The sequence below is a fragment of the Gadus morhua genome, chromosome 21, assembly GCF_902167405.1.
Source record: "Gadus morhua chromosome 21, gadMor3.0, whole genome shotgun sequence".
Lineage (NCBI taxonomy): Eukaryota > Metazoa > Chordata > Actinopteri > Gadiformes > Gadidae > Gadus > Gadus morhua.
In genome coordinates, this window is record NC_044068.1 from 10,055,625 (window position 1) to 10,070,600 (window position 14,976).

Consider the following 14,976-nt stretch of genomic DNA (forward strand, 5'->3'; position numbering starts at 1 on the left):
TCGCTCTGTAGGCTATAGCAAACCCAACAAAGGACTATTTTATGCAGTGAAACCAGCATAAAATGTACATTTTAGCATCAATATTATTAAAACGTGCGTATGATGGCTCAAAGTTTCAGACGACTGAGTCGTGGTCGAATCCCACATCACGCCATACCTACGCGCTGCCAGACCCATTTTGCATCAGCGGTCAAAACAAGGCACAAAACTTGGCCAAATGTGTATTTTCTTTCCGCAACTTATAGTCCGACACGACCTTTTTATTGCCTTTATTCGATACAGCACTCTAAACGAGCTGGCATCACACCGTGTGGTAGGAAAATGGCAATTGGAGATCAATCCGGCGTTTAACGCATGTGTGGATGCATCGTGATCTCCTGGTGGCTGGGTGGATATTAAACTGGTGTAAGAAGCTATCTGGGGTTCAGCGTGCAGCATGTATTAACACCATGGCTTATTCGAGCCACTACCGGATAAGCTATGTGAGCATTCTGGCTGTTGCACTATCATTGCGTAAATGTGGTCCAGCAGTCGTGGCTATGGGTTGAATGGTCCGCTGGACTTGTCATTAAGGGGAATGTCGATCTTCATCGTGCCTCTATACATACAATAGATTGCTTCGCAATATTATCGCACAATAAGGCGTTCCGTTTGTTTCTGCTTGGACCAACTGGCCACCGGAAAGTGTACTCCAGCAGGGGGGGGGGGGGGGGTTTGCGCGCAGTCAAAGCGTAAATGTGCCACGGGGGCCCCTGGTGTGTGATTGATGTCAAACTAAACCGTCCCCCTCGGCCGAGGCTTGGTGATAGACAGTCAGAGAGCCACAGGGGGCACCACTAGCCTATAGGATATGTGGTCGAAGATGGAAGTTACATTCGGGTGTGTGTCTATAAATCTACAGCAGCAGCACCAAGGCGGTATGCATCATTAATGGCCCGGAGGAGTCTATGGTATCGCATGCTGCTGCTGGTCAACTGCTACTCTCTTTAATAATTCAGCCTGTATATATCCCGGAAAATATGTGCTTCGACTGGCATAATTAACTTTATGGCGACTACGGCAAAAATATACACACTCTCTGTAGTCTACTGTCCTGTTCCGTCCACGTCATCGGTGGATAGGTACCAATCTATTTCATTCATCGCGTCTCTTTAGTGAGGAGACGGCACAGGTTTACGCAACCAACTGTCTCGCCGCTGGCATTGACCCAACGACGACAAGTTGCCAATAGGTAGAACGAAAGCCATTTAACTTGGCATTGTTTCCCTCGCGCAGCTGAGGATGTTTTGTGGTGGTAAACTGTACAAGGTGAAGACAAGGGTGTCCGTCAACCAAATCTAAATGGACGTGTTGCAGGACACAGTGTGAGATCTAATGCAGGGTGACAATGTTGACATTAGGGGTGGGCAAAGGGGCCACCAGATCAATGTCTCAGTTCAGAATGACTGACTGACAACCAGTCCTGTATTGAAATGAAAAACAGCCAAGGAATTGCCGTTCATGTTAAAGCCACTTGAATGGCTATCACTCTATAGATTGGATAGTTTTGGTACCATTGCAGCCACATCCTTTTTTAAGAAGCAGTGTTGTCAACACACGTTAACATCATGTCTGTTATGAAATCAATGAGTCATAGCAAGCACCTGACCCCCAGGCGAGGGAATCCAACCAGGGAGGCTCATTGAATAGACAGCAGAATTCATTTTCATAGCAAGACAGATCTCCGGTTCCATGGATGATGGACTCAGGGTCCTTTTCAAGACGAGAGGTCCACCTAGATGTAATCAGTCTATGTGTGTGCGTGTGTGTGTGTCTGTTGTCTGGACAAGGGGGTTAACTGTGCATGACAGGAGATATCTTAAGTCTCAACCTTTTAACCTTGAGTCACCGCCAAGATGAACACAATGATTTGACCGCAGCATTGTGTCAGTGGGGCACATACACGTGCACTCACACACACACACACACACACACACACACACACACACACACACACACACACACACACACACACACACACACACACACACACACACACACACACACACACAAACACACACACAAATATTTACATACACACTCACTCACATGAAGACACCCATACTTACACATGAATACCGTAATGGACACATACAAACAGGTGTGCAAGCATGCAAGCATGCAATTATACACACACACACACACACACACACACACACACACACACACACACACACACACACACACACACACACACACACACACACACACACACACACACACACACGCAAACACTTTCTTAACACACTCCAATAAAGGCAACCAGCGAAAGCAAACAGATAAAAATCTACAAACTCCATGTACGTACAAGCCAAAAGACACACCAAAGAGGATCCATGCAGGTGCACACGCACGCACGCACGCACGCACGCACGCACGCACGCGGCACGCACACACACACACACGGCCAAACACACATGCAGCAGACACGCAGGCCTGAACACGGCTGCCTTCAGAGCAGGTATCGCTTACTAGAACTCAATAGCTTGTATGCTGCAGCAACATTAACTATTCAAGGCAGGTGGTTAAAAGGCCTATTGTGTTGCACGCTCCTCCACCACTGCCACGATGGAACGAGGCCTTTTGTCTGCGGGGCAAACAAAAAAAGCGACCTACCAGGCCAAACAAACGCAAGGGCAAACGCACCGGGAAAGAGTGTGTGTGCCCCCGCATCTCGAGTTTCACCCGGGCTGAATTATCTGTAGGTTTATTGAGCTAATTCAAACAGCGCCGGTTCAGCGCTACACTGGATATCCGGCTGTCGCGGTGTTATGCCAACAACACATCTGCACCGGCTATCCTCCCCGTCTCACTGTAGTCGCTCACGGTTATTTGATCCGTACGTTTGATAGAGTAGTAAAATACAGAAAAAAGGAAATGTTAGCAGGCTTTTTCCGTCAGGACGCAAAGTTATGCCAATGCATGCAGTTGGATATCATGAGGGTATATTAAGTGGCGATTAGTTTGATTAATCAAGGTTCTGGAGGTTGCGTTAGTTCGTTTTTTGACTAATAGCATGCTGGCATTTATCAACTAATTCCTCATAAGATGATGATTATTTCCAGGGTTTGGCTTCATGGAGTGCGTAACAGCATGACGAGGAAATAATTATTTTTAAAAGCTTTGCAAGTGTTTTGTTGCCTTTCTTTATAAACACACTTGTGTTTATAAAGAAGTGAAAGGCACGGCTTTGCTCCACTACTCTTGTAAAACTGTGAAAGATAATGTTTAATGGGCAAACTAAATTATACAGGGCTAAACCGACAAATTTATATCACTTACATTACCGTTCTCAGTATTTCAATAGAAAATTCCAGATTTCTCCAGTTTAAAATCACGTGTTATTGAAGTCCATTTCTCCAGTGCTTCTGGGTAATGGAGTTCACTGACACCTGATTCATGAAATGCAGCTCTTCTATAAGTCATTTGCACACTAACAGTGATTTGTGTGATGGGTGAATGGATTATGCTGATATGGTGTGAGGACTTCTATGCAATGTATTCAATGTGTATATACTCTATCATGGATGCATTTGCATATGAGCACAGTCACGAAGTCTGACTGTGGGTAACGAAGAAAAAGCTTATTTTGAGTGCAATGAATAAATAATATCTATTATTAAACATTAATCAGTATAGTACAATAGGAACTGCTGCATTTTTACAGTTATGTACCAGTATGTTACAGTAAGATTAATATTATTTCAGTATAATTCTGGTTTACTGTTTGATTGTATTGTTATTGGTTATTATATTGACAATCATTCATATCCTCCTGTAGGTGATTCGACCATGGGGAATGGATACGGAACCGGACCAAAGATGGAGGCCTTGTGCTTGAACCCAGGCAGTCGCCTAAGAGCAAAGCCAACAGACGCAGCTCTGAACCACTGACCGAAAAAAACACAGAGGATCAGATAGTTCCTTGGGCTCATACCTGCGCACGCTACGTGGAAATTGGTTATTTTATCCGGCCATCTTTGAAGTACCCTTGGTGGAGAAACAATATATTCAGTCCATTATCGACATTAGATCTTCATCCGCCACTGCAGAAAAAAGGCCAAGAAAACGGATATTGCGCTCCAGTGTGGACCGCGGACCTTGCACATGGAATATACCTCAACAGCAGATATCCCAAGAAGCAGTAGCACCAAAATTTAAAATAACCTGATGTTATTATCACTTTGAGGATCTATTTCCAATTGAAACCCCCTTCTCCCTCCCTCCAACACCGGATCGTGATACCGTTCGCCAACATGAATCCCTGTTGCCTCCCGGGTCTCCTCCTGCCGCTGCTGGCCGTGGCGCTGGCCGGCACGCTGGGTCTGAGCGGCGCTCTGGAGTTCACCGGCGCTGAGGGCCAGTGGGCCCGCTACATGCGCTGGGACGCCAGCAGCCGGAGTGACCTCACCTTCCAGTTCAAGACCTCCGCACCCGACGGCCTTGTCCTGTACTTCGACGACGGCGGCTACTGCGACTTCCTGCTGCTGGCGGTGGCGGCCGGCCGGCTGCGGCTCCACTTCAGCATCGACTGCGCCGAGACCACCGTCACGTCCGACAAGGCGGTGAACGACAGCCGCTGGCACTTCGTGGCCGTCGGGCGCGACAACCTGCGCACGGCGCTCACCTTGGACGGGGTGACCAAGGCGGACGAGGTGCGACCCCAAAGGCACTTCATGAAGATCGTCAGCGACCTGTTCCTGGGCGGGCTGCCGGGGGACATCCGCATGTCGGCCATCACCCTGCCGTCCGTGGGACAGCTGCCGCCGTTCAGGGGGATTATCCGGGAGCTGAGCTACGGCAGCGGGCCGCCCAGGTTGATCAACAGTCAGAAGGTGCGCTTGGATCTGCTGGGCCTGTGCACGGAGAACCCCTGCGAGAACGGGGGGAGCTGTTCTCTGGCCGACGGGGAGCCCTACTGCGACTGCTCCAAGACGGGGTACATGGGGCGCTACTGCACTGAAGGTAAGGCGAGGCCGGCACACTCCATAGCGGATTCCTCTGTTTTGTTTACTTTTTGGTGATGGTGTTAAATATTGATGCGAGCAGAACTTGTGAGTTCCTTTCTAACAGTGGTTTCTGGGTTTTTGGATGATCCGAACACAGTTCTTTTTTTCGTCAGCCAGGAGTGATAGCATTATTACTGCCTATGTTTCAAAATGGGTGTTTTCAAACCGATTATAAACAGTACAATTATGTTACAGTGTGATCTTCTCAGACAGCACGGGATGTACATCTTTGTGACATAAAAATTCCTTTTGATTCAATATTCGTACCAAAGTAATGTTTCATTTCAACAGTAACTTTGTTGCCATTTGGGATTAAGCGTTTTATTCCACAACTGTGTCAGATCATTTTCAGTTCAATTCAACATAAATTCCAAAGAAAGCAAAGTCATGTATTTGTTATGTCTTTGCTATTTCAATAATACAACACAACAACATAAGCCATGAAACTTTTTGTGTTAAAAATGTAATTCAGATCAAAGTAAGACCTACGAATATTTTTGTGCATATCTCTGTGTGGGTAGTTGCTATTAAGTCCCCATGCTGGTTTTCCATCAGATGAGCATTTTGTTGTGCCTTTAATATATTCCTTCCCTCCACAGTTTTTTATTTAACGACAGAAAGGTAAACAACGATAATTGCTGATCAAATGAACACGGCACAAATGACAGGATTCAGTTGTGATTTGTGGTTTGAATAGGTGGTGAGCGGATCCCAAGGTAGACAAAGTGTGAATGAGAAACAGCCTTTTCTCTTCTCCCTCCTCATCTCAGTCTCTCTGGCTGAGGTCCTTTCTGTTTAGGTAGCAGACAGAGATAAGGTGTTCTGTTGTGGTCCCCTCACAATGGAGGTGTTTTACGTCGGAGAGATGTTGTTCTCCTCTCTGTCTTCATTCTCTGAAATCCCAGTCGGATAAATGAGACATAAAATCACACATGTATCCAAACACGTATAACAAACACACACGCATACAGACACATACATACACACACCCATACACCCACACACACACTTAAGTATTGTACATTTGATGAATGCAGGCTTTACAACAGTGTTCGGCAGCCATCTTTTTTCTGGAATCTTCCATTTCGACACTCTTCCCTCCTCCTTCGCCCTTTATGCATCCCTTTGTGAATGTAGCGGGTGGCCGTGTGTTAACAGACCCATGTCCAACATCCTCCACCGCTGACCCACTTCCTGTTGGCTTGAATCAGACTGACGTGGCAGAAGGGAGGGGGGGGGGTTATGACTCCATTTTGAAAACAAACAAAAGGCAGGCAGGGAGGGAGGAATGCTCACTGAATAAAATGTGCGTGCACGCATTTAAAGCCTTCTCGTTTAGATTTAACCGTTATAACCGTGAGGTTGAGATAATAAATAAAGGACGGTTTCCCATACGTTGGACATGCTGTTGTTGCGTTTTCTAAACATGTTTTACCCCCTAAACTTGTTTTACCCCCTGCTCGAATGAGGCTGTTATCATCGTCCCTGCTCCAGCCCCCGGCACCGTGCAGGGCGGCGTCACACGACCCCGCTGGGAGGAGCGGGCACACTCATGCAAGACGGGTGGGGGGGTCTGGGGGGGTTGGGTGTATCTGAGGTCACTCTTCATGGTTCCAGGACATTAGCTCTTTGAATCGCATTGAACTGGCAAGCCCTTGTGAGAGAGAGACGGAGAGAGGGAGAGAGAGAGAGGAAGACCACACCCACTCAGCCTGAGGCAAAAACAAATGCAAAGAGAGCATTTACCAGAGGCTGATTGTACCCCAATTTGTACCAAGAGTCCTGTTTTGAGATGAAAGCTCTCCAATGGACATGTGAACACACACGCACGCACGCACGCACGCACGCACACACACACACACACACGCTCCACCCCTCGCACTCTGTCTGTCTTCCTTTTATTAGCTCCATTGAAGGAGAGTGTCAGAGAGAGTAACACAGAGAGTGAAACCGAAGGAGTAGCTCTTCAGTTGACCATGCGTTTGCTCCGGTCTCCGCCTCCTTCGTCCTCCCCCACCAATTGACGGGGCTGCTGAACGTAGATTACACAGAACAAAGTCATGATTAGCAAGATCATAAAAAAAAAAGCAAAAAGAAATAACAGAGACGGCTAATTTGCCAGGGTATTCCAACCTGCCGCTATCAGCAGTGACCTGCCACCACAAATCCAACCTGCCGCTATCAGCATTGAGTTTTATGACTGTGATAATTATGGCTATGGTTATTATTATTATTGCTATCATTATTATTATGAATGCAATGATGAGAGTTTGTGCAACGCTGCAGGACGTGTTGTTGACCGCATGTCGGTTTTTACAGTCTTACTCGGTCTGCACGACTTTGATAATTGCGACTCTTTTCCCTGATATTTTGAAAGCTATTATTATTATTTATTGGGATTAACGAGATTATTGATCCAACTAGATTTCGGCCTACTGGGCCTACTGCAAATGCAGGACAATTTTAATAAAGGAATTGCTGATTTCAACATAGCTTGTTTACAAAAGCAGATGTATTTTAGTTTTTATAATTGTTTTCTTTTTTAGATTTAAATAAATTGCGACCTTTCACCAAAGTTAATTGCAGAGGCCAAAATCGGATTTCAATTAATATAAAATTAATTGTGCTGCCCTTGTAATTGATTCTTGTAGTTAAGCAAATAGGGAACGCACACAATCTAACCTGTTAAATGTTAACGTGGAATCTGGCTGCATAGTCAAAGGCTTGTGCAGACGTTAATTCCAGATGCAGACACATGTAGCACCCACTTATGCACCCACACATGCACACAAACAAACAGACACACACACACACACACACACACACACACACACACACACACACACAAACACACAAACACACAAACACAGGGCTACAGGGCCTTGAGCGCCTCTTTAGAGTGGACAGATGGTGGCCTGACTGAAGAGGCGAGCTGGGGTCCGGGAAGTGCTTAGCCTGCCTTATGCTACATGCTAGCTTGCTAGCCCGATAGGCCGCAGAGTCAGAGTAAACAGGAAAAACATGCCCAAAAAATGCTCTCTCGTTTGGGAAAGCTGTAATGATCAAATATTAATCAGACTGGTTTTACATATGTTAATTTGGTTGGGTCACGCCCGCTTCATTAAATTATGATAAAGAGTTTCGCAATAATATCTTGAGTCACTGATTCAACCAAAACCATTCAGCTAGGTTAGCCTCCCACTAACACACAATGGTGTGTTTCTCTGTACCTTTATTATCTCAAAACAGAATGATCTCTGCAGCAGCCTGCTGAACTAAAGACTTTTAATCCAAATTCTCATATTTTAGCTAACGCCATAGATGTACATGTTAACTATTAATAGGGTTTAAATGACCTGAATATGTAGATCTAACCGTTTTTCCCTTTACAGATGTCTGGGAGATTAATGCTTCAAGGTGCTATGATTATTTTATGTTTTCATCCCACAAAAAATCAAGCAAATTTGCAATTTTATATAGTCCCGTCGAGCATATACAGGCCTCTTCTTCCTTTTATAAAATAATGGTAACTCCCCGACCAGATGGATGGCCAGTAATTGAATGCTGCAGTAAGCAAACTATTTAGTCAGTCCTGAAATGGTGCCTTCGGGCTTAGCCTTGGGGATTAATAAACAGACATGAAAAAATGACAGCTACAATAATCTTAGGACTAAAAGTAGGTCAGCGGCAAAAAAAAAAGAAAGAGAAAATGGGGAGGGGGGGGGGGGGGGGGGGGGGGAGTAGAGGGGCGTAAATATGGCGTGGGGACGTTAGACGGATCCTAGCAGAGAGGACTTGTCGGTCATGCTGCAGAGGCTGGAACTCGTGTTCTGGATCGGGGAGAGGCGCTTGCTGCTGCTGCTGCTGCGGCTGCTGGTAAAATAGAGCAAGGGGATTACGGCGAGACCACGTGTGCTCACGTCCACGTTGGCTTACACAGGACGCTGTCGCATCAAAGAAAAATCTGCTTTATCTGCACGGGCAAATGAACACTTCCCACACATGCGCATGCGCACAGACACACACACACACATAACACACACACATTTGCATGCATTCACAGAGGACAAATTTACACATAGGCACATACACACTTCAGATCCGAGCAGGCACACGCACGCATGTGCACACGCAAATTAATACTTGCCACGCATGAACACACACATGCACACACACACACACACACACACGCACAAACATACACACACAGAGAAGACTGCAATCCTTTTCGCTTTGGAGAGCCAGATCAGAGCCACTGTCCGATGGGCGGCGATTAGCTCCCCTCGCCCCACAGAGACCCCCTCCCCCCTTGCCCTTCCATTCCTCCACCAATGACATCGTCTCACCATGGAGGAGGGCCGGCGGCCATTTTGGGCTCCCTGCCGGGGTCCACATAAAAAAGAGAATGACTAAATAAATAGATAGAAACAAAGCTTATGGCCTTATACAGTTTCCCCTATTTTTCTCTCTCTCTCTTCTTGAAAGATAGTTCAAAATGGCACAGAGGCCATTTTGAGAGCGAGAGAGATAGACAGAGAGAGAAGAGAGAGCGAGGGAGCTCTGTGCACTCGCCACAGCCTTAAGCAATCAAGAAGACAAATAGAGGGAGGGAATCTCTCACACCACACACACACACACACACACACACACACACACACACACACACACACACACACACTCTGTTCCTAACACGAGTGTGTGCGAGGAACAGCTGTCTCGGCGGAGGCCCGGCAGTAGAGCAAGGCACACCCCAGGTCCAAGTCAAATCCGATATGATGTATTAGCGGCCCGTGCTTAATATGTGGTAATGTAGTCCGCCTTTATTAAGATTTGTTTTAACATCCTCTGGGCGGCACTTGTTGCTGTCGACGGGGCCTGCTTACGGGAGCCCTGCTGTAACGGCTCCAGGCTGGCTGCCAAACGCATTAAATAGAACTGCGGTCCTGATGGGTGTCATAACGTACCGGAACGTACCACAGGTTAACATGAAGTTAGCTCTATAGAACATGGATACACACATACGCACAAATGCACACTCGCACACACGAGCACATGGCACATGAAGAATCTGAAATGATTACAACTCAATTCAAAGCACTTTATTGCCGTGGGAAATTTACATTCACATTGCCAAGGCAACTAACATTTAAATAACAACACACACAAGAATAATATTTCTTCCACCCCCGTTAGCTTTTTGAAATGTCCCCCAAAATACCACAGCCTAAGACGTTGTCAAATGTATATTTTTTAATATTGTGAATAAATAACCCATCCATTTGCATCACTAAGGCAGCAAAACACAAAGTCAATGGTGCGGACATCTTCTCGTGCTGACGTTTCGGCTTTCTAATAAAAAAGGAACTTGAGCAATACCTTGCCTGTGTGTTTATGCTCTGATTTGTCGAGAAATCACACAGAAACACACACCCACACACAGAAACAAAATCACAGACACACAAACACCCAGACACACACACACACACAAACCTTGTTTGGGGAAATGTGCTTTCGCTCAAGTCGTCACGTTTGATTCGGCCAAAAGGAAGATCATGGCTTAAGAACCTCTGCTGAGAGTGTTGGAGTATGCCTCCAGCTAAAAAAGGCTTCCCACCAACTCTAAACCAATTTTTTATTCAAGCGAACCTTTGCGTCGTGCACCCAGGGAGAGCGCCCTGCTGTGAGCATTGCTCTCAACCAACACAAACACAGTGGGGGCTGCATGGATTTGGGTCAGCGCTGGATCCAGGGAGGAGGTGCTGGAGGTCGAGGGGAGGCAGAGGCTGGAAGAGGCGGAGGAGGTGGGTGGAAAGGGAGGAGGAGGAGGAGCTGGAGGCTGGAAGAGGAGGAGGAGGACGATGGAAGAGGAGGAGGAGGAGCTGGAGGCTGGAAGGAGGAAAGGGAGTAGATTGAGGCGGAGGGTGGAAGAGGGGAAGGGGGAGAAGTCTGAAGTGGAGGGAGGTCAAGGAGGCGATGAATACGAGGAAAGTGGAGGTTGGGGCATGAGAAGGGGAAGAAGGTTGGGGTAGGAGTTGGAGGAGGACATGGAGGCTGGAAGGAGAGAGAGATGTGTAGGTTGGAGGAAGTAGAAGAAGAGGTTGTGGAGACAGGGTTGGGTGTTGGAGGAGGAGTAGGAGGCGGGTGGAGGTGAAGAAGGTGGAGGAGGACATGGGTCTGAGAGAGCGTCCGAGGTGATCCACAAACCTCACTACACCGTAAATCCTCCGCCACTCTGTTGGGGATTTACGCGTCGCTGCGTGTGGTGGTCGTGTGTGAGGCGCTCTGTGAGACACGTGGTGCGACAAATAGAAGGTCTTTCTAGGTTTATTCCTCAAACAAAATGTAGAAAATGATTGTTTGTCTTGTTTGTTGGCCAAATAATGTGAATCTGACTCCCTGAAACACTGGGACAGATTGGATTGATTTCACTGTGTTCCTCTCCACAGGTTTTTATATTATGGAATGAATTATTCATATGATAACAGGCATGTCAAAGGGCACCTCTGGGTCCTTTACATGGAAGTCATAATGGTAGTGAGTGGATACTTGGCTTTGCATGACTAGTACACATGCAAACTGTGCTTTAGTGTGTTGCTAATGCAAGAATTATCTCTTCCTTCCTTCCCGCTGTCTGTGACCTCCCACAGCAGTACAGAGAACACCAGGTGAGTCTCCAAGGCACAAGGAATTATATTTTGATTTTTAAAGGGAAGAACGTTGTCTACCTTCAACCCTAATTCAGTGAAATCCTTTGTATTTTAAACTGGGTTGATGAAATTGCTTTAATAACAAAAACAGTCAATTAAAAATAATGACTCCAAATAATAGGTTATTTCACATAATTACAGCAAATGTTATTGTTCAATGTTTCAGACGCTTTTTTAACATTCTTAACCAAAGCTTTCAAAGCCAAAGTAGAAAGCTTTGTCATTAGTGTGTGTTTTGTTTAGCCATGGTTTGCGACGAATGCAAAGCATGCATATTTACAATACAATGCAGTATTGGTGTGCTGGTGTTTTCAATTGCCTTTCTCTCTCTCTCTCTGTCTCTGTCCCTGATTCTCCTTTTCAAGGCCTGGCACACCTGAAGGCAGAGCAAGGTATGCTTACACTCTCTCTCTTTCTATTCTCAAGATCAGCAGTTCTCTCGCTTGCACGAGTTGTTGTTGTTCTGTGTATGCGTGTGTTTGTGTCTGTGGTGGGGAGGGTTGGGGAGGGTTGCGGTTTTGCTGTGGGAAAATGTTTACTAGCTCCCTGACTATGGGCACTTGTGTGTGTGTCTGTGTGTTTGTGTGTTTTGCGATTAACCCTCTGCAGTTGTCGCTGCCGCAGAAGATCTGGATGGGGGGGGGGGGTGGAGGGGGGACTACACAGCATGTTTCATCCAAGTAGCAATGACAGCCCCCTCCCACCCCATCCATGTCCATCACTTCATCCATTGTGTGTCTCTATCTCTCTCTCGCTGCTCTCTTTCTTTGCTCTCTCTCTCTCTCTCTCTCTCTCTCTCTCTCTCTCTCTCTCTCTCTCTCTCTCTCTCTCTCTCTCTCTCTCTCTCTCTCTCTCTCTCTCTCTCTCTCTCTCTCTCTCTCTCTCTTTGCTCTCTCTCTCTCTCTCTCTCTCTCTTTGCTCTCTCTCCCACTCTCTGTCAGTCCGTCAATTCTCTCCCCATGCACTCTACCACCAGGTTTCTGTGCTGGGTTTTTCTGTGCTGGGGTTCACTGCCCCGCAACTAACAGGAAGTGACGCACGCCAACCCTGTAGTCGGTCCTGACCTTACCTGAACCGACTCAGGGGACAGGGGGCGGGGCAACAGCAAAAATAACACAAGAAACCTAGGAAATGAAGGATATAGGACGATGGCTAGACTGTGAAATGTAACCTTAGCCTAGAGGGAAGAGCCAAGACCAAGACCATGATAACAATGTTACAGGATCCCCTTTATCATCATCATCGTCTTGCTCTTTTCAAGCCAGCTGCAATGATGGAATGAAGGCAAAAGGAAATGGCGGCCATGTTGGAGGAACACCGCTCGATCATGATTGCCAAGTAGAGAGAGAGAGAGAGAGAGAGAGAGAGAGAGAGAGAGAGAGAGAGAGAGAGAGAGAGAGAGAGAGAGAGAGAGAGAGAGAGAGAGAGAGAGAGAGAATGCTAATGTACCACTTCATAATCGCTAGCATAAAACAAGTGCTTGCACACACCTACATCCTGGCCTCATATCCAAACTTCAAATATTATACATTATACATCACCCCCACACAAACACACCTACACGCACACAAAGAAGAGTAGTGTTCATGTCATTAAAATAGGGTAACATGACCATTTTTTATGCATCCGCATAGAGCAGGTTGGGGACGATCACCTGTGATCCATCATCTTCATTTGTTCACCTGCTTCAATGTTGCGCAAAGTGTGTGCGTTGACATGCATGGTGGAAATGTGCATGGTGTGTGCCACGTGCATCTTTGCAGTCCCCCCCTACCCCCCTCCCTCCCCACACCTCCACTAACATTCCCGCGGGGAAGCATTTGCATAAGTGTCACTGATTAGGCGTGGAAGAAGCATTGGTTTACTGCCATGCTGACTGTGAACTAACAAAGGCATGTCCCTCTCTCCCTCTCTCCCCTCTCTCTTTTCTTTCTTTTCCTTCTCTCCTTTTGTTCTCCTTCTTCTTCTCCTTCTTCTGCGTGGAAAACGACACTTTCCTCCTCTTCCTCTTCCTTTCATGGACCTCCCCTCGCCGCTCCATCACAGCGGGGCGAAACAAAGGTACAGCCCTTCCTTCTGCACTTTTGCATTCCCTGTTGTGCTCCCCGCATCCTCCTTAAGCTGCCCGAATGGCGTGCGTTTGATCAAATGTGTGTGTGTCGGTAAGTGTCGGATAACGTATGCGTGGCTGCGCGTGTGTGTGTGTTTGATTTCTGCTTCAGTTTCACTGATCGATGGAGGAGAGTGATGATGATGATGATGATGATGATGATGATGATGATGATGATGGTTGATAAGTCATCCTTCATCCCTGGTTCATTAGTCGTGCACTATACAGTACACGTGCGTTCCTACAGACCTCTGGTATCGGGGAGGGCCCCCGTCGTTGAGCGATGAAAAAGGGCCCGGGTTCTTATCTCTGCAGCGTGAAGCGGGGGATCGCTGTGTTTTGTTTTTTTTGCCGCCAAGAGACTGATGGGAAATCAGTCGTGGAACGGGCAGAGGAGCGGAGACAAGTTGCACACATTTCCCCGCCACTGGAATGAGCTAAGGGGGGATGATGTATGAGTCTCTGGGTGTCTTTAGACACGGTGGAGACGGAGAGCATGTGTGTGTTGTATAATGTGCACACTGTGTGTGGGTAGGCGTATCCACACGTATGTATACGTTTATGTGTGGTGTTTTGTACATTTTGTTGCGTGCCTTGTGTTGATTGTTTGGATGAACACGCTGCTGCTATTTTGTTTCGCTCTGAGTAAGAGAAAGTTAACCTGACATTGGGACTCATTTGAATGAGGTCACATCTCCGGCCCCAGTGAATTGCATTTATAATCATGTAGAGTATAACCTTATTATTCATTCATGAAAAACTCATGTGATACGCTGTGTGGGTCTAGATGTGTGTGTGTGTAAGCGTGTGTGTGTGTGTGGTTCACATGTGCAGTGCACGTGTGTGTGCAGCTCCTTGAGCTATAATTATGATTGTTATCTGAAACGATATCGCTCTAATAAATTAAACTTTCACTTTAATTTAACTTCTGTGTTTCCCTGTAACCTCGCTTAGTGTCAAATTCCGCCACTGGAAGACACTTGGTATAGACGCACTGAACGCATGTTGATTTCTTGATGGGTACAATGGCTACTGGGCTGTGTGTTTTTGCTCATATGAAATCTCAACCAACAACAACAACCTCAACAACATACACAGCGAAAGTCGCCAA

General features: G+C 46.6%; 1 protein-coding gene across 18 annotated transcripts in view; it reads left to right on the forward strand.

The window, feature by feature from the left end:
- Positions 1-14,976, forward strand: part of nrxn3b (neurexin 3b) — a 286,336-nt gene that overhangs the window by 617 nt on the left and 270,743 nt on the right. For 15 of the 18 annotated variants that reach the window (XM_030345342.1, XM_030345345.1, XM_030345346.1 and 12 more), the window contains exons 2-5: positions 3,821-5,004; positions 11,696-11,713; positions 12,121-12,147; positions 13,802-13,816. In XM_030345342.1, the coding sequence (XP_030201202.1) occupies positions 4,296-5,004; positions 11,696-11,713; positions 12,121-12,147; positions 13,802-13,816 (769 nt within the window). In that variant the 5' untranslated portion in view covers positions 3,821-4,295. The remainder of the gene's footprint in view (positions 1-3,820; positions 5,005-11,695; positions 11,714-12,120; positions 12,148-13,801; positions 13,817-14,976) is intronic. The other 3 variants (XM_030345350.1, XM_030345348.1, XM_030345334.1) reach the window with 1 other exon arrangement.